The following is an 18,780-nucleotide window of genomic DNA, read 5'->3' as shown; positions in this document are numbered from 1 at the left end:
AGCAAATCTGACTGGTTTTCAATGTGAAAATAAAATCTAAAAACTGTTCTTGGAATTATTTCTAAACAGTACTTGTCTCTAATCCCAGTGTAACAACTGTATACATGAATTAGATTCATCAAATAAATTTTCAGTGATAATTAGTAAAAACAGAATGTTATAAATAGAATGATGTCATTTGTTTCCAACAACTATTGATATACTAGAGCAATGCAAAAATAATAATAAAAGGGAGATATTTCATGGCATACTTTGAGGTAAGGTTTAGACTGTAATCGGCAAGTTATCTATCTCGGGGTAAGTGCTGCTGGTGAGTATTGTCAGGGCAAACAGGAAATGGGTTAAAGAGTACAACATGATCATTTGACATACATACACATTGTAGAACGATTACCAAGATAAAGATAACATTCACCTCACATAGTTAAAATAGGTGACTTTTCATAATGACGGTACTTAAGCTCTCGGCAACTTTCAAATGTGCAATATATTTTTAATTACAGTTGCCACGCTGTGCATTAGGTCCTAAGAATTCTTAGAGCTGAAAATTTGTGGCCTTTGACCTCATCACCCCATTTTCCCCTTCCATTAAGAGAAACATTTGAGAGGTGATGATGCTGCTCTGTTCTTATACATACATATCACACTAAGAATTAAAAATTTTTTGTGTGTGTTACCCTTTGTGTATATCTGAAGGGTGAAGTGTAAATTAGAGTTTGTTTTAATTCTAATTTTATTGATCTGGAAAAATCCCTAGAAGGTAAGTGAATCGGGACATTGTTTTGTTTATTGCTATGTCCCAGCACTCAGTGAATAAATAGTAAATACCAAATAAATTTGTTGAGTGAATAAATATAAGAACCAACAATTTTTCCCCCTCTTTAATTCCTCCACCTTCCACCCTTAATCTATGGATGTTGCCGTTTCCCCTTAAGAACTGGATCTCTGAAGATGAGGCATCTCCTCCCACACGGTCACATTGTGGACCCGGGGCCTGGCGCACCCAGGGTATGGTCCGTGGCTCCACCTGGGGCCCGAACCCAGGACCTTCTGTGTGTAAAGCAGACATGCTAACCACTACACTATCAAGCCATCCCGAGAACCAACAACTCTTAGTTTTAGAGTTTACCATCGCAGTTAAATAAATGCCCATAGGTAACAGTCTTTTTGAAAGAGGTGGTGAGAAATGGGAAAGAAATAAAAATACGCATCTGATGTGGTACAGTAAGGAGATAGACATTTAAAATGTAAATAGATAATCTATAGACTATAGACTTCATTTTCTATCTCTATTATAAAATATTCCTTTTCTACAACAACAGTATTCTCTCATTTTTAATTACAGTGCCTTTGCTACCCTTGAAGAGGAGGCTTGTACAGAACTTGTTCCTTACCTTGCTTATATACTTGATACCTTGGTCTTCGCATTTAGTAAATATCAGCATAAGAACCTGCTCATTCTTTATGATGCCATAGGAACGTTAGCAGATTCAGTAGGACATCATTTAAACAAACCAGTAAGTGTTTATGATTATTATGAAAAAAATATGTGGCATAGTTACAATCAATAGATTAACATATATTTGGAAATTAAAATGTTTTGGGAGATGTGAACACTTAATGTTTACTACTTGAAGAATGTAGATCTTAAAAAGACAGCAAGTGTATTCACCTTTTAAATAGTATTTAAAAAATAAATATGTGCTTACTGTGGAAATTACAGCAGCGTCTTACATGAATGCAAAACACTTTGTAGAGTGACTAAAGGAAAAGAGATAAAGGTTTTATACTCTGGATTTCAACTCTTCCTTAATTCCAAGTATTTTTGTATCTACTACTTAGTAAACATCGTAGCTTTAGAGTACCACACCTAGACATCTGTTTTCTCACAAGAACTTTTATGGAGAATACACTAGAGAAAATTAGAAATCGGTAATAGGTGAAAAATGCTAAGTAGTGGTACAGAACTATGGCTAGGGAGCCAAACTCTCTAGTAGTGCTCAGAGTAGAAGAGGATAGAATTGGATTTATAATATTAGAACTTTAATATAGTTCAAAATTCCCTGCTAAGTAATAGATTTTGTTTATGATTGCTACATGAAAAATCTTAAATTGTCTGTGTTTTAAGTTATACTTAAAACTTGATGCGGGACACTTGGTTTGTGGGTTTGCTTTGATGTTGTTTGGTTTTTTGGTGGGGCTGGGAGTGTTTTTCTGAATGTCTTAGACCAGACCTTTTAGAATCTGTGCCCCTTGTTTACATGATTACTATGTTGATTTGCTCAGTTTTATGGATTCTTTGGTTTAAACAAGGACACTTAAATGATTATGAAATCTTTTTCTACAAATGCCTCTGTAAGAAGTTTACCTGTCATTTATAATGCACTATACAACAAGAGCTATGTTACATGTCACAGGCCCCAGGACTTAAAAAAAATATCAGCCACGAAAGAGTAAAACTTATACATATCATTACAGGTTGTGATCAAGTAATTTTTATGTAATGGTATATTTGTATACATTTTGTTTCATAAAAGATATAAGACGATTTAAAAATAAAACAAGGTCATATAAATTAAAAGATAGGCAAAAATAAAATTTAAATGTACAAAGAATGAGTCTAAAGTGTATTCTGTAATGATTTTACACAATTACTCTAAATGGACTTTAATTTTCATAGACTGAAAATGGACTGTTTACATATGATAGTGGAGCTTTTTGTGTTTTTCATCATTATAAATAGGAATATATTCAGATGCTAATGCCTCCACTGATCCAGAAATGGAACATGTTAAAGGATGAAGATAAAGATCTCTTCCCTTTACTTGAGGTATGCCAAGCTGGTAACATTTAATCTAGCAGTGTGTTTCATCAGGAATACATGTCCAAATCTAAAATGAGGGTATGTAAGTTAAATAAAAGTGTTAATACATCTATATTCTGAATCATTTCTGTTAAAATGCTGAATAAATATGTTACTTCTCATTAATTATGATACATCTATAATAAATGCTATTAAGTAGGAAAAGCGTAGTGGAACTGTTAGGCTTTTTTTTCTTAAAAGTAGGCTGTTAAGGATTATATTATACATGTTTTCTAACCTGCTCTTCTTAATTGATAATAAATTATCTTGGAGATCTTTCTATAGCAGTATATGTACATTTATCTCTAACCACATTTCTTAGTATAGATATATAGCTATACCATCATTAATACACAGTTGACCCTTAAACAGCACAGGTTAGAACTGCATGGGTTTACTTAGGTGCAAATTTTTTTCAATAAATACCTCTCCTGTTTTCAATCCACATTTGGAAGTCCATGGAAGTGGAGGGCTGACTAAATGCATTGATCTACCCCATTTTATGTTGGGGACATGAGCATTCTAGGATTTTGGTATCTGTGAGAGTGTCCTAGAACCAATCTCCCAGAGACCAAGGGTCAACTTAAGTTTTCTGGGAGAGTAAAGTTATTCTGTGGATTTTTGACTGCATGTGGAGGGAGCAGTTCCCCTAACTCCTGCATAGTTAAGGGTCAACTATAGTTTAAATTTTTATATATTATCTATCATATATAGACAAATATATGTATAATATGAAAATGACATTGGGACTTGTTGCTAATAAGGAGAGACTTCACTTTATACCTTTTCCATCTAGTTTGAAGTTTTTTTCCATTTATACTAAATACATCTTTTTAACCAAAGACATTTTATATGATAAATAACTGAACACTATCCAATGTGGTAACTTAAACCTAAATGAATTGATATTGGTAGAGCCAATTCATACATTGTCATTCTTGTTCCCCCATCATCTCAGGTGTTACCGCTTTTGCTATGGGTTGTCCCTAGCCAGAGAAGTAAATATTTCTGTTAGCAAGAGCAATGGCTAATTCTGGACCCAATAAAACAGAAATTATTATAGCTAAATATATTTATTTCAGACAGGGGCTCAGAATGTGCCCATTAAAGTCCAGCTATATCATTGACTAGAATAGAAGAATAAATATATTTCTTCTATTTGAGAAAAATTAGGACTATATAATACTTAATCTGTTCTTGAAGGATAACATTTGTTATAGAAAGTTTTTACATTTTTTTGTGAGGAAACCTCCCCTGACCATCTGGCAAACTTACAGCAATGAGTGGCATCCAAAGGAGAAGTTTAAAAGATAAACTTGCTACTGTAGTCTAGTAGAGTAGGCACATAAATGATCAGGATGTTAATGAATACTCTTTTCAAGCATTTATCATAATGTTAAGTATACTCAAATTTTACACGCATACTTTATTCTTCCTAGTGCCTATCTTCAGTTGCCACAGCTCTGCAGTCTGGCTTCCTTCCATACTGTGAACCTGTGTATCAGCGTTGTGTAAACCTAGTACAGAAGACTCTTGCACAAGCCATGGTATTTTTTTAAGTTTTTATCTCTTTCCCTTCTTCGTATCATAAGCATTTTTCTAAGGATAGGCATATGTATACAAACTTTCCAGTAATTAATTCAAAGTAAGTTTTTGAAAAAATGTGTTTAATTTCAGCTGAACAATGCCCAACCAGATCAATATGAGGCTCCAGATAAAGATTTTATGATAGTGGCTCTTGATTTGCTCAGTGGCCTGGCAGAAGGCCTCGGAGGCAACATTGAACAACTGGTAGCCCGAAGTAACATTCTAACACTAATGTATCAGTGCATGCAGGTAAGACTTGTTAATTTCAAATGAATTGAAACCTGATTCTCTGTGTCACATTGGGATTAATTTCTTCTTCTTTCTTGTAGGATAAAATGCCAGAAGTTCGACAGAGTTCCTTCGCCTTGTTAGGTGACCTGACAAAAGCTTGCTTTCAGCATGTTAAGCCTTGTATAGGTATGAATATTTTTTACTGCTGTGATGTGATTTTTAACATTATTTTCATATCAGCTATTTTATGTATTAAAATACGTGATTTCATTGGCATTCCAACATTTGTAAATGTATATTTGACTGGTTAAAGCAGCTCTGATGGCAGCAAGCAGGATGGGAACTCCTCCTGTTCTTTGTTTCTCGAACTCACTATCACTTCAGCAGCTTGTTAGTCACTCATGGCTGGAGAAAAGTTGGAAAAGTATTAATTTAGAATAAAGGATATGCCTGCCTTTGAAGGCTTGGGGACTATATGCCCATGCACGGATACTTTGAATAACCTCTTTTTTTAAGCAGTAGAGGTACCCAGAAGTAATCAGGTTTTCTTATGCTAAATCAGATTCAGATATCATAGAAAACTCTTCAAATAATTTACTTTAAAAGTATAATGATTTGTTTCTGTTGTAAAATCATAGCATTTGTGTTAGCCTTCTGTGAAGATAATAAGGGATTCCTTGAATAATGTAACTTAAATTGCTATCAAACCCATGGATTAAATGGGGTTTTGTTGATTTTTCTGTTCATTTCTATATCCCATCATTTCGGATGATAGTTGTTTATACTACATGATTTAATAAACCTTTGTTTAGAACATTGACCTTAAAAGTATTTTCATTTGATATAGATGCACTTTGTGATTTTCTTTTCCAGTTTTATTGAGATGTAATTGATATAAGTTTAAGGTATGCAACATAATGATTTGATATGTTGTATACCTTGTGTATATATTGTGAAATGATTGCCAAAGTTTAGATAACATCCTTCATCTCACATATTTACAAAGATTTTTTTCTTGTGATGAGAACTTTTAAGATGTGTTCTTAGCAACTTTAAAATATACATTATAGTATTGTTAACTATAGCCATCATGTTGCACATTACGTCCCCAGAACTTATTTTTTATAACTTGAAATTTATAGTTTTGACTATGTTCACCTAGTTCCCAGTTGTGCTTTGAATAATAATTACACTTCTAAACTTTGAGTAATAACATTAATTATGTATTAAAATAAACCATTAAGTTCAGTCCTAACTATTCTAAATGAAAGTGTGGTGCATTTCTGTTTTATGTAAAGCTTGGTCTTTACATAAATATTTACCAGCTAATTTAATTTTTATGAGTTTAAAGTTGTACGGAAGGATTTTGTTTATGACTTTATGATCATGTGTACATTCTTTAGGATGTACACAGAGTCTAGTTTTCTCTTTTTTTATGTTATCAACCATGGTGATTACTTTCTAGATTAGTGATTCTCAACCAAGGCAATATTGTGTGCGACGCGCCCTGCCCTCCCCCCCTCCAAGAACATTTGGTCACATCTGGAGACATTTTGTTTAACACTAGGAATGTATTACTGGTATAGTATATAGAGGAAAAGGATGTTGCTCAACATCCTACAATGCACAAGACAGACCCCCACGACAGAATGAGTTGGTCCAAATTATCTATAGCTAAAATTGAGAAACCCTGATTTTAGACCCACTAATTTATTGGGGGTTAAAAAAATGATAATACTCTAAATCTTCACTTAACAGTGAGAATACATATATAGACATTTTCCATATCAATAAATTATTACTCTTGAGGTACAAATCATATAGATAGACGAGGCAGGATAATTAGTTGGTTCTCTTTACCAGTTTTCAAAATAATGAATTGATTCCCAGCATCCTTCATAGATATCTATATTATGTTTCAGAATTTAGGTTTTTGAGTGTCAGTATGAACTCATAATACTCAAATTGTCCTATTTGCAGGCAGTGGGAGCTTTAGTTGGTTCCTGAGTCCATTCATGTTAGTTTGGTAATTTCTTTTCCTTTTCTGAGAGCCCTCATTCATTCCTTTTAAATGGAGAATTATATTGAGAGACCACAATCTGAGCACTATGGTAAAAGTTATTTTAAAAACCAAAGTCATTGATTTAAAACAATATTTTGTGTGTGTGTAAAACTAGCTTTGAAGAAAGTCCTATTGTATCGTGTTTTCCTCACTTTTAATTTGATTTTTCTGTCTGATGAGAGGATTATCTGACCAACTCCTTTTTAATAATACCTGAAATATACCAAAACTTATTTTTCCTGGTCTGCTTTATATGAGAGTTCAGATATTGCCTCCTTCAATTACTTAAGATAAATATTACCAACACCTTTAAAATACTGCTATTTCTTGACTATATTTCAGTTTCCATCTAGTAGGTTGTCTTTAAAGTATAGTTCACTGCCATTGATAAGTTTACTACGTAGTTTTTTAAAACATTTTTTTTTTGTAGCTGATTTCATGCCAATATTGGGAACCAACCTAAATCCAGAGTTCATTTCAGTCTGCAATAATGCCACATGGGCAATTGGAGAAATCTCCATTCAAATGGGTAAGATTTTTCTCTTCTTTAATAGTATAAAGTTTTAGATGCCTTAATATTTTTGTAATTGCCTTTTTTTTTAAATAAATGAGCTTTATATATTTATAAATAGTTTATGTCACAGTTAATAAAAAGAGCAAAACTGATATTTTAACATTTCAAATTTTTCTTTTGTTTTTCTCTTGGGGATGATCTAGGTATAGAGATGCAGCCTTATATTCCTATGGTGTTGCACCAGCTTGTAGAAATCATTAACAGACCCAACACACCAAAGACGTTGTTAGAGAATACAGGTACCATATGACTGAACTGTTTTGGTGAAGAGAAAATTACTTGACTTTTAATTTTAAGTTAAGATGCGTAGAGAAACCAAAGCTAGTTTTAGAAACCTAGTTTTTTAACAGCTATTTTGGATTCTGAGCAGTGAAATGTTCTGTTTTAGCTGTATTCCATAACTAGTTTTCAGAAACTTTCAAAAAACACTTCTCCCCTATTGTAGTGTTTCAGTACTCCCAAAAATGAACCCCAGCTAAAATAACTATTGAACAATATAAATTTTACATCAATTCAGAGAGTAACTGAGAGCTGGGAAGTAATGATTTTTTTTAATCTGTAAAAATGTGGCCAAGGATAGATAGCGTAGTGGCTAATTGGTTTACAACGGCACATACGTATTTTCTATTTCATTGTATCTTTTCCTGCAAATTGGGAATTTAAGCAGTACTCAGTACCTTGTGGGATTTTTATTCAGGAGGCTTGTTTCTCTTTTGCATTTACAGAGAGCATGTTTAAAGAGTACCTTCCATACTATAGAACACATTTCAGGGTGATTTCTTTCCACCCCCTTCAATTTTTGCTAACGATGATAAAAGTTGTAAATTTTCTCTTCAGTCATGCACATTTCTTTATATACTAAGATAATTCTATTCATAGTCAATGAGAGTCTTACTAAACTGGACAAAGATTAAGGTTTTTTTTAATATGAAAATTTGTTTCAAAGGCATTTTAATTTTGTATTTTTTAGTTAGGAAGTTTTTTGTAGCCTAATGTGATTAAAATTGATGTTTATTGGTATGGAAGGAAATCTTTTAATTGTGAAACAGTTATTGGCTGTTTGGCTGTATGGGTACTGTTTATATCATCAAGTCAATTAGATTTTCTTGCTTAAAAGTATAAAAATGTGTGTATAGGATCGTTATGAAATCTTGTCAGGTTTTTTCTCTTTAGAATGCAGTACCTATACATGACATTCAGATTTAGAACACTTGTTTATTATAAAATTACTATTGAACCTAAAGAAACTTCCTAGTTATTTTTAAATGTGAATGCATAATTGCAAATAAATGTTGAGTGTAATGTATTTTAAAGTTTCTTGTGGGATATCAGTTGGTGATTTGTTCTAATTGGCTTTATCTATAAGATTATCTTCTAAGTATGATTCTACCCTAAGTAAATCAAAAGGTAATTGATAATACCCTTCAAATTGATGTACTGAATTGATGTGATTGAAAAACACACTTGGTATTCACTGGATTACTCTTACTACAAGTGGCTGCAGAAAATGTTTCCTTTATTTGTTAAAACTCAAAAGGGGCGGGGGGAGTAATTAATAAGTAAAGTCATTGTCAATGGCTAATTCTATAGATTTTAGCAACTTAATTACTGTTATCTTAATATTTCATAAAGCCAATTCTTTAGTGTGTGCAGTTATTTGCTTTTTTCAAATTAGTATATCCTACACTGAACTTTTTCAATGGACCATCATCTGCTTTATCGCATGTTTCATTGGATTGTTCATACTTGCCTGTTTAATGAGAATGTTGCATAGTTTGTGTCTTTTGAGCATAGGTTTTCTTTCTCTTGCTTCATATGAATCTGCTGGATTTTAGTATTATCTGTGTAGTTTGCTTCAAGTAATCCTAAAACATTTTTCTTTACCCCCCCACCCCCACCCTTTTTTTATGAAAGGTTAACCTGTAAGTTTTTGAGAGAACACCATTACATTAAAGCACCTCATGGTTTGTTTTCTGTTTGTATTTTTTTTTTCCCGTTGTGTATAAATGTATTTATATGTATGTACCTTTGAATTGCAGAATGCAGTTTTGAGTTGCACTTGTTTTATTAGCTCTTTGTAAGTTTAAGGACTTCCTGAATTTTGATGGCGAATGTGTTTAATTCCCATTTTAAATAAAATATTAGCTTGTAATCGGTATAATGTATTAACTATTTTTGTGCTATGCCTTTTATAGCAAAAACCGAATATTTGTTTATTCCTTTGGTCCACATATCATATGTCATTACAGTGGACTGTCTAAATTTCCTTTTTGTCAAATATGGTATGAAATTAGTAGACTATTACTGCTGAGTTGTAATCACCATTAGAAGGTTTTTGGAATGAGATTTGACATAGCACAGCAATTTTCCAGTCCATTCAGTGTGTACCATAACTCCCAAAGTTTTTAACAGTTGATTATGATAGCAGGCAACAAATGGTCCACTGGTTTGATTTGGAAATGTTGACAAACAAACAAAAAAACTTTACCAAAATTTGGATTAAATTCCTAGATAATTTTCAATGAATAACAATCACTTATAAAAAGGTTGTGGAGAAATGAGAAATTTTAACTGTTTTAACTTCTTAGAAGTGTGCTTGAGTAGATTATTCAGAAATGTAATCATTCACATTTACTAATATTTCTTGGGGAAAAAAACATATAGATTTCATTACTCTGAAATTTCAACTGTCTTTGAATGAAAAACTTCTAAATCATCCACTTAATCGCTCATCTTTTTATTAACTGAAAACGGTATATTGATACTTCATTGAGCGAGAAAAGCAATTCATCATGGTTTTTGGTGTTCTCTCAATCTAAAGTTTTTTCAATTCCTTTTGTTTTTCCTTTTTTAAGAGTATGCCATATATGTTGCTGCCCCTTATTTTAGGGGGTGGTAATAAACAGCACTGGTGAAATCTTATGTTTATTATCATACACAAATTCTGTTGGTTTCTGTTTCTGAGTTATTTGTTGTTTTTTCTTTATTTTTTCTCCTTCCCCCTCATTTGCTCATGTCTTGGTTGGCGTTTGGTGGTGTATAACCGTGATTGCGTTACCTTAGCAATAACAATTGGTCGTCTTGGTTACGTTTGTCCTCAAGAGGTGGCCCCCATGCTACAGCAGTTTATAAGACCCTGGTGTGTATTATTCAATCTTTTTTTTTTAATTCATTTTTCTTCACTCTTTCTTTCTCTTTCTATCTCACTTTTAGATATATTTTCAGTTGGTTACAAAATCACAATCCTTAATCATTGCCAACCATGTGACTAATCTTGTCCTATCAGGTTTGTGAGGTTTTCAGTAGCATCGTCATGTATATTTATTTTATGTTGTGGCTAACGACTAATTGATGCATGGGATAAGATTGTCACATGCTTGCTGTGTTAAAAAGCTTGATTATACATAAAAAAGCATTTAAATATCCACCAGTAAATTAAAGATGCATGCAAATTCTATAAATTTAGGTTTTTGCATTATGTTTCTTTTTTAGAATTAATTTGGAAACTTGGATTGCATTAAGAAATACATGTTTAAATTTGTTATGTATAAAAATCTTATTTGCTTGTTAATGTAAAAGTTAAACATCTACACCATAAGTTCTATAATAATAGTTTATATTGTGGCAGTATATCCTATGTTCTGCTTCTTTCAATTGATAATCTTTCAATTCAAGTCATTTTTAGTAGTGTTTAATGGAATACAAGTCATAATACAGTTTTTAAAATAAGTAATTTACTCTTGGCTCAAGCTCATTAATAGTTTAAATGGGAGATTAAAATCAATTGTCCATTTCATAGATGAAATCTATTAATAAGAAAATGTGAATTTCAGGGCTTTCATTATATTGAGATTAGATGGGCCCACATACAGGAAGTGTGAGAAACTTGATGAAAAGTCTTTGACTATAAACATACTGTGGTGCTTATTCCATTAAATACTGTTCATTAGTATTGTAATTGAACCTGCCTTTTACTTAAATGCTAAACTCAGTTCTATAATTCAATAGGTGCACCTCTCTGAGAAACATAAGGGACAATGAGGAAAAGGATTCGGCATTTCGTGGGATTTGTACCATGATCAGTGTGAATCCCAGTGGAGTAATCCAAGTAAGATGTTTACAGAGATTTGTTTTTACAATGAAACTTTAAAGGGGGAAATATTTGAACATTTTAATTATAAAAATATTACATATATTACATATTTTTTCAAAGATACTCTAACAAATTATATATTTAAAATATGTATTTTTTAATATCTTGAAACATTAGTGCTTGATTTTTATTTCCTACATCCTTTTATCATGAAATATGGTAATAGCAGATTGGAAGAATAAAATTTTATTCTTGTATTGAATTAAGCCAGAGTTTCTTTTATTCACATTTAGACCTCATTTATTTACTTTGTATGTATTTCCCATTTCTAAATAACAATTCGTTGAGTTCGAGGATATGTGCACTTAAGAGAGTGACCAAACACTAGGGTACTCTTTCTGTAACTTAGAAACTCAGTGGTGACTAAAATAAAATACTGAATCAGTCGTTAAAACTGCTTTGATTTTGAGAGCTTATGATTTATTTATTTATTCGTCTTTATTTTGTTTCCTGTCTTAGTTCGTATTATATTGAGCATTTTAAAAAAATTATTTGCCAATGATTTCAAGCATGAGTCTGATCAGACCTCTGGACCCAACTGCCAATTTGCAAGACACAAAACAAACATTTTGATCGACACCATGTATATGAAATCAAAATACAAACTATGAGATTCTAAGTTAAATGCCCTGAGTTCCTCAACAGATAAATTGTAAATAAAGTATGGGTGGAGTTTTCAAGAAAATAACCTTTCACTTTCAAGAGATGGGTGCCTCAAACATTTTTTAATTGAGATGTTTTGGTATTTCCTGTCCTGTATTACTTAACTGTGTTTTTTAATTAAGGTTTAGAAAAACATACATTACCAGCTTATAGAATTCAGTTTGATATAAGTGATAGGCATTGAAAACTTACAAATTAGAACAAGAAAAAAAACTTTTGATTAATTTCACATTTGTAAAACATTAATGACTTACTATTAAAACAAGTTAGTACTGTCTTTAGAGATGGTCTCTAATTGCAGAAGAACCTCCTATCATTAAGTTTCTTTCAATATTTAAGATCTTGTGTCAACTTAAATGTGTTTTAGGGACATATGATGTATACTATGTTAAAAAGGAGCATTTTTCCACCGGGATTTTAGTTGGGCTTTTTCTTTTTTTGAATTAATATTCAAAGTAACATATGCAAATATAGTCAAGAAATCACTACCAGTTTAAGAATTGTAGAAATTTCTACTTTTTACATATGTATTTGGATATGTTTAAAAGAAAATGTCGTTTTATTTTTTATGTTTTAATTTTTATTCACAAGTTCTAGACATGTGTGTATTTAAGTTTTTAACATTAGACTGATATTTGGAAGACATAACATAATTTGAATAAACCATGAACTTTGGGAGCACGGGATTTTCTTTTGCTTAAATATGTGTTTTATACACATACTTTAGTATTAGTAAGTTTTGAAATTAGATTTTCTGAATATAATAGTAAAATTGAAAGTAGTTGACATGTCAGAGCATCAGCAATACCTTGACTGTTGTCTGTTGGATTTTTGTTTCAGCATGATAGTCAATATTTAAAAATACTTTAATGAAATATTTAAAGCATATGCCTGTTGTCACCTTGTTATAGTCGGAATAACCTGATTATCTTTTAAATAATTGTCTGAGCTTTGGGTCTGTCATTCTTTTTTGTTTGAGTTTTGTTCTTTTTTGTTTGAGGCATTGGGTTGGATTGGATTGAGTTTGGTGTTATTTGTAACTACATAATTAGTTTTACTTCTAACTTTTGGTCATTTCATTTAAGTTTCTATCTTATTATGGGTCTTCAAATTTAAATTTATTAATTCCTATGCTTTACGTTAAGCTTACTTGGTATATACTTTTAACTAACTTTAAATTATTTTTAGGCTAGACATAACTAAGATTTTAGATTTATATAATCCTTTAATATGGTAAATGAAAGTTTTTTAATTGATGCTCATTTGGTGCTTTCAGTCCATTCTTGTTGGTGCTAAATGTTTACTAGACTGGGGTTTTGTTTTGTGATACAAAATAAAATACAAAAGAGCATTAAATTCCAGTATAAACTTAATGTGTAGAGGTTCCTTTATGGTGCAGCAATAGGGACAACCATTAACTAATCACTATAATTTTTATAATCATTTTAAAATCACTGTCATTTTTATAATCATTGATATATTTTTTAATTTTTAACTAGGATTCTATCATGATATATACTCTGAAGTTTGCATATATTTTTCAATGTGTTTGACAAATATAATATCAATCTAAGATGTATTTCTTGCTTGTTACAGGATTTTATATTTTTTTGTGATGCTGTTGCATCATGGATTAACCCAAAAGATGATCTGAGGGACATGTTCTGTAAGGTAACTAAAAAGTCTTTATGATGTACACCTTGGGACTGTTGACAGTCCTAGTCAGAAAGTTTAAATTATTTTTATATTTCATATGAAACTTAGACTCTTCATATCAATATTGGTAGACTAATCTTTGTTCTTGGTAAAGAAAAGGAAATTTGGCTTAATCTTTAAGATAGAGCATTGACTCTGTATCAATAGAGCATGTACTTTGAAAATATTTTCTCAAGCAATACCACTGATTCATGTGGTCCCATTATCCCACCTTTGCACATTAACCAATTGAGATTTTGAATATAAAATATTGAACAAAGTAAATCTTAAGTGGTTCTCCACAAGCATTAAGCCTATATAGTTCTTTGTTTCAGTAGCACCCACCCCCCACTGCCTTCCTTTTGATTAACTCTAGTCACCACTTAACCATAACAAAATAAGAAGTAAAATGCTGTTATTTGAATCACCTAGTATTAAAATTAGTGAACTATAGTTGCAACCATGAACCCAAAACCCTGTATGTTTCCTACTTGAAAAAACTTAGTATGGCATAGAAAGTTTATCTCTTGGGTGAATTCTATATTTTTTTGTTTTTCATAAGTGTTATGTCAGAGATTACTTAGAGTACACCTGTTACTAGGACACTTGCTGAAATCTAAACTTCTCAAAACAAAGTTTAGCATATTCAGTGAAGTGCCTTTAAGGCATGAAATGGTATAGAATCCAACAAAGTTTGAAATTACTTTAAAGTGGATAAAATTTTGGAATAATAAAATCAGTAGTATTTGATTTCAGAAGCTGTGCAGATCTGATTTTGTTGTTGTTATCGCTAAATTAATGATTTTTTCACTCTTTGCAGATCCTTCATGGATTTAAAAATCAAGTTGGGGATGAAAATTGGAGGCGTTTCTCTGACCAGTTTCCGCCTCCATTAAAAGAGCGTCTTGCAGCTTTTTATGGTGTTTAACCTCATAAACTTAAGCTGCAGTCCCATAATTAGGGGTAAGTTGTAAGAAGGTTGGGATTTTTCAGGACGAAGAAACTTAAAACTGCAGTCTGAAACTACTGAATAGAATCAAAGCTATTTGTTGTCTGTAGTGATTGAATAAAATAATCTCATGCTATATTGGACTTTAAAATTATTTAAGTAAATGCTAGAGATTTTTTTTTTTTTTTAAGAGAACAATCAAGCAAGATAAAATGCATGGTTCCACTTTGAATTCTAGATAGAAAGAAATTTAAGCTGGTATGCTGGTTAGATTAGTTAACATTGCTTCAACTATTTCTTTTTTTGCCCTGTAAGAGATCACTAGCATTCACTACAGCAGAGTAGAAATGGTTTAGTTTTAAAGCATGAATTTATAGTCTCTGATATATCAAGAACTTTCTATATAGTGAGCTTCAGGGAAAACCCAAGTAGATTTGGACTGGGTTTGGGCTTAGTAGTTAAGAATATTTAATGGTCACTCTTCAACATACATTTTGTTGAGTACCTACTATATGCTCAGCACTGTTTTAAACTGGGCAGTGAAAGATTCTGTTTGGATTTGGGATAATAAGAGGGGTAAGTCCACTTGGACTCTTGTTTTTGAATTTTTCTGTACATGTTAAGTCAAACTAACAATTCCAGTCTCTTAGCTTCATTTCCTTTATTGAGTTCTTTTGAGGATTAAATGCAGTATTATATGTGATGCCAGAACATAGTATATTGCCTAACACACTAAGTTGGCTCAATAAATGTTAAGAACATGGGCCAGTACAGTGAACCAGGGGTTTTAGTTCTTTAGGTTTTAGACATGACCTGAGACATATTTTACTGGAGGGCCAGAGAATGTACTCCAAATGTGTGTCCAGCAATTGTATAGCAAATTAACTTACCTTTTATGTTGGAGTTTTTAACATCCAGATTGTCTGATTAACCTATAAAACAGTAGAAACAGATTTGCAGCCTCAGGAATGTCTCTGAGTCCTTTGTTGTGTGTTGTCCTACACAACAAAGGTTGTGTCTAAAAGCTGTTTTGTGGCCTTAGCATTTTGGAAAAGTGCTTGAATCACTTATGTTATATCATGAGAATGCAATAGATAAGAATGATTTTTAGCATCAAGGGCCAAAAGATTCAACAGTGAGCTAAGTCTTGAACACTTTCTGTGGTCTCTCTCATGTCACCAATTATGAATTAACAGTGGTGATCATGTTCTAAGACAAGATACGTAATATTTCTCAGTTTTCTAATTTGAGATAGAAATGGATCAGTATCATTTATTCCTGCCTTTTTTGTACTCCTCTTTTTTCGGAGGCAGAAAAAAGCAGTTGCTTGTACTTCTCCACAGATGGGCTTAATTGCCTCTGTGAATTCACATGAACCTTCATTAATGTCCAAAGTTTGGCATGAGTGGTTAGTAGAGTTTTGTCGTGAATGTTCCACTGTCAGGTACTAGTTACAGTCTCCTAGGAATCTACCTTTATTTCTTAATGTCTTTCTCATCATCAAAACTGCTAGTGTTGAAAAAGTTCTTATCAGGACAATCAAGAATCCTGAGACTATAGGAAATGACCACGTAAAGTAGGTTTGGAAGACAAGTGTTAAAATTTCCTTTTTGATATTTGCTGAATATAGTGACCTTAGTGCAGTGTGAACACCTTTGGTGCCTCTAAGCAAAAACATCAGACAACCAAAAATTATGCTCCTTTATTTTTTGATGGATTGAATTTTTATTGCTTTATATTGGGAAATTAGAAAAAGGATAATGTTTTAATTTTTACTAAAGAAAGTGGTTGTCCTAAAGAAAGTGCTATTAAATTTTGAAGTAAGGCAACTAAATGTGAGAAATAACCAGTTCCCATTGGGGCCCATTATACTAAAGGAGGTGAAGAATGAGACTGGTAGCATCCTACAAGGTACATTTCATCTATATAAAGTGCTACACACCTCTCTGCATGTCCCCAGCTTGGTGTCACTTTTCATATCTGATACAGGAGGTAGTTGAGAGCCATAGGAGAAGGAAACAACTTGATTATCAATGATTATCTTAGGCAATTCATTCAATTTCTCATTTTCTTTAGGTAGAGATAGCATTGTTACTTGATTAATTTTGTCTTCCGCTAGCTTTAAGAGAAACAGTTGTTAAAAGTATAAAATTGTTTTTTTTCTTTTCTTACAGGTCCTTCGGTCTTGGAGACTATGAGGGAGCCTCTGCACCCAGGGAAAATGTTACCCTTTACAGGGGGGAAGGGTAAACCAGTAGGGAATACAGTACTACAATCCCAACCCTACTGGGAGGGGCGGGAGGGAGGTGTTGCCGTCACTGTATTAAGTCGATGTTGGGAAACGTTTTAACATCTGGAGCCTTTGTGGGTGGAAATCTGTCTCCAATTACAACTCTGCACTGGATGTGAAGAAGCAAAAAAAAAAAAAAAAAAACTGTTCTGTCTACTCACAAAACAGTACATTCTGGAATATTATGGGGAATTATACCAAAACAAGAACCATATAAATGATGCATAGGAATAAGAGAGGAAAATTTCTATAGCGCACAATAAAGGAAACCTAAGAATAGGGGTTACAAACAGTAAAGAAGCTTTTTTTTTTTTTTTTTTTAATTTAAAGGTTTTTATAAATTTTCCCACGTGATGGGGCCTTGTTTTTGCATGCTGATAAAGAACTACACAAATGAAGCTAATAGAATTAAAATCAGCTTGCCTACCCATAGTAGAAGCAGGTTCTTGGAAGTTAAAATTTAAGGTACCCCAAAAAAAGTTGGAAATAAAAAAAAAAACAAGCTAATTTAAACAATGAAGCACCCTGTGAAATGCCATATGAGTCACTCCTTTTACCTTTGTGGGGTAGGCAGAGAGGGAGGAATAAATGGGGTTGGAATATCAAACTAAAGATTGAACTCTCGATTTTGCATTAAAACAATGTAGTGGATATAATTTGATGGTTGTACTTCATTAGATTTCATTTCTAGGTCAAAATGTTATTTTTAAAGTGCAGTTTAAGGTTCAGGCATGCATTCTGGCTTAGTGATTGAAAGTAAATTAGTGGGAAAGTAAGTAGCATGCTTGCATCACATAGAGTGAGATTGGTATTCATTTACCTCTGTTGCGCCAGTTTGTGTTGCAGTTTACCAATTCAATATACCCCTGCATTTAAAATTCCTTTTTAAGATTTGTGGATTTTATTTTTATTAAGAATATAGATATAAAGTACTGTAGTTTACAGCTAGGCCTTGAAATATCTTTTTAGGATCTGTTAGGAATAAGATTGATATTGTATTGTGTGTAACCTGCACAATGTGGAAAGCTGATATACCTGTGCAAAATCTTTGCCTCTGTGCTGTCAGTGTGATGTGCTTTCTGCATGGTTATATACTACTAGTGATTTTATCAAAACTTCTAAAATTTAAAGTACATGGTAAAAGATCTGTAAGAGGCTGCATCAATGTTAGTTGGCACATAAAGACAATTGTAGAAGTTAAAGACATGATTGCTATATTTCAATGTTTATTCCCACTCAACATATTGCCTTCTAAGCTTTCTTTTTTTTGTTCAAAGCATGATCTTAAAGATATGTTTAAGTTAATGGATGTAATGCAGGGTTCCTACACTGTATTGGCGCATGTTGGTGGCCCTCTGTGCCCTAGATATATGCACACAGGGTGCAAGTAAAAAGCTACAGAGTGAAAGTTGATTTGGATCCTCTTCATTTCATTTGTTTAGCTTTTCTGTTATTTTTCTCTACTTACATGTATTCCTGTGAATAAATCCTTGTTAAGTTAACCCTTTACTTTTCCTTCCATGTGTATTTTCTTATATACTGTGAATGTGAAAACCTAACTGGTACACTTGATCTTGTGTCCATATGAAAGTGCAAGTCTTTATTAATTTGGATTGCCTGAACAGTGTATCCCATGATGATGAAGGAAAATGGAGAGATTTTTCTTTTTAACTCTGCTGGTCAGAGATGAAGCCACACCTTTCCATTTTTCAA

At 32.4% G+C, this 18,780-nt stretch overlaps 1 protein-coding gene across 3 annotated transcripts in view; it reads left to right on the top strand.

Moving 5' to 3' along the window:
- The window catches only part of TNPO1 (transportin 1), an 84,902-nt gene extending 66,333 nt beyond the window's left edge, over nt 1–18,569 (top strand). For 2 of the 3 annotated variants that reach the window (XM_011372726.2, XM_011372727.2), the window contains exons 14-25: nt 1,346–1,517; nt 2,744–2,830; nt 4,303–4,410; nt 4,541–4,699; nt 4,780–4,867; nt 7,174–7,272; nt 7,461–7,556; nt 10,381–10,456; nt 11,326–11,425; nt 13,730–13,804; nt 14,649–14,791; nt 16,952–18,569. In XM_011372726.2, the coding sequence (XP_011371028.1) occupies nt 1,346–1,517; nt 2,744–2,830; nt 4,303–4,410; nt 4,541–4,699; nt 4,780–4,867; nt 7,174–7,272; nt 7,461–7,556; nt 10,381–10,456; nt 11,326–11,425; nt 13,730–13,804; nt 14,649–14,756 (1,168 nt within the window). In that variant the 3' untranslated portion in view covers nt 14,757–14,791; nt 16,952–18,569. The remainder of the gene's footprint in view (nt 1–1,345; nt 1,518–2,743; nt 2,831–4,302; nt 4,411–4,540; nt 4,700–4,779; nt 4,868–7,173; nt 7,273–7,460; nt 7,557–10,380; nt 10,457–11,325; nt 11,426–13,729; nt 13,805–14,648; nt 14,792–16,951) is intronic. The other variant, XM_011372728.2, reaches the window with a different exon arrangement.
- The last annotated feature ends 211 nt before the right edge of the window (nt 18,570–18,780 follow it).

This window comes from Pteropus vampyrus, unplaced genomic scaffold (assembly GCF_000151845.1).
Source record: "Pteropus vampyrus isolate Shadow unplaced genomic scaffold, Pvam_2.0 Scaffold213, whole genome shotgun sequence".
Classification (NCBI taxonomy): Eukaryota; Metazoa; Chordata; class Mammalia; order Chiroptera; family Pteropodidae; genus Pteropus; species Pteropus vampyrus.
Note: the sequence above shows the minus strand (reverse complement) of the source record. Positions and strands in the feature narration are given on the sequence as shown.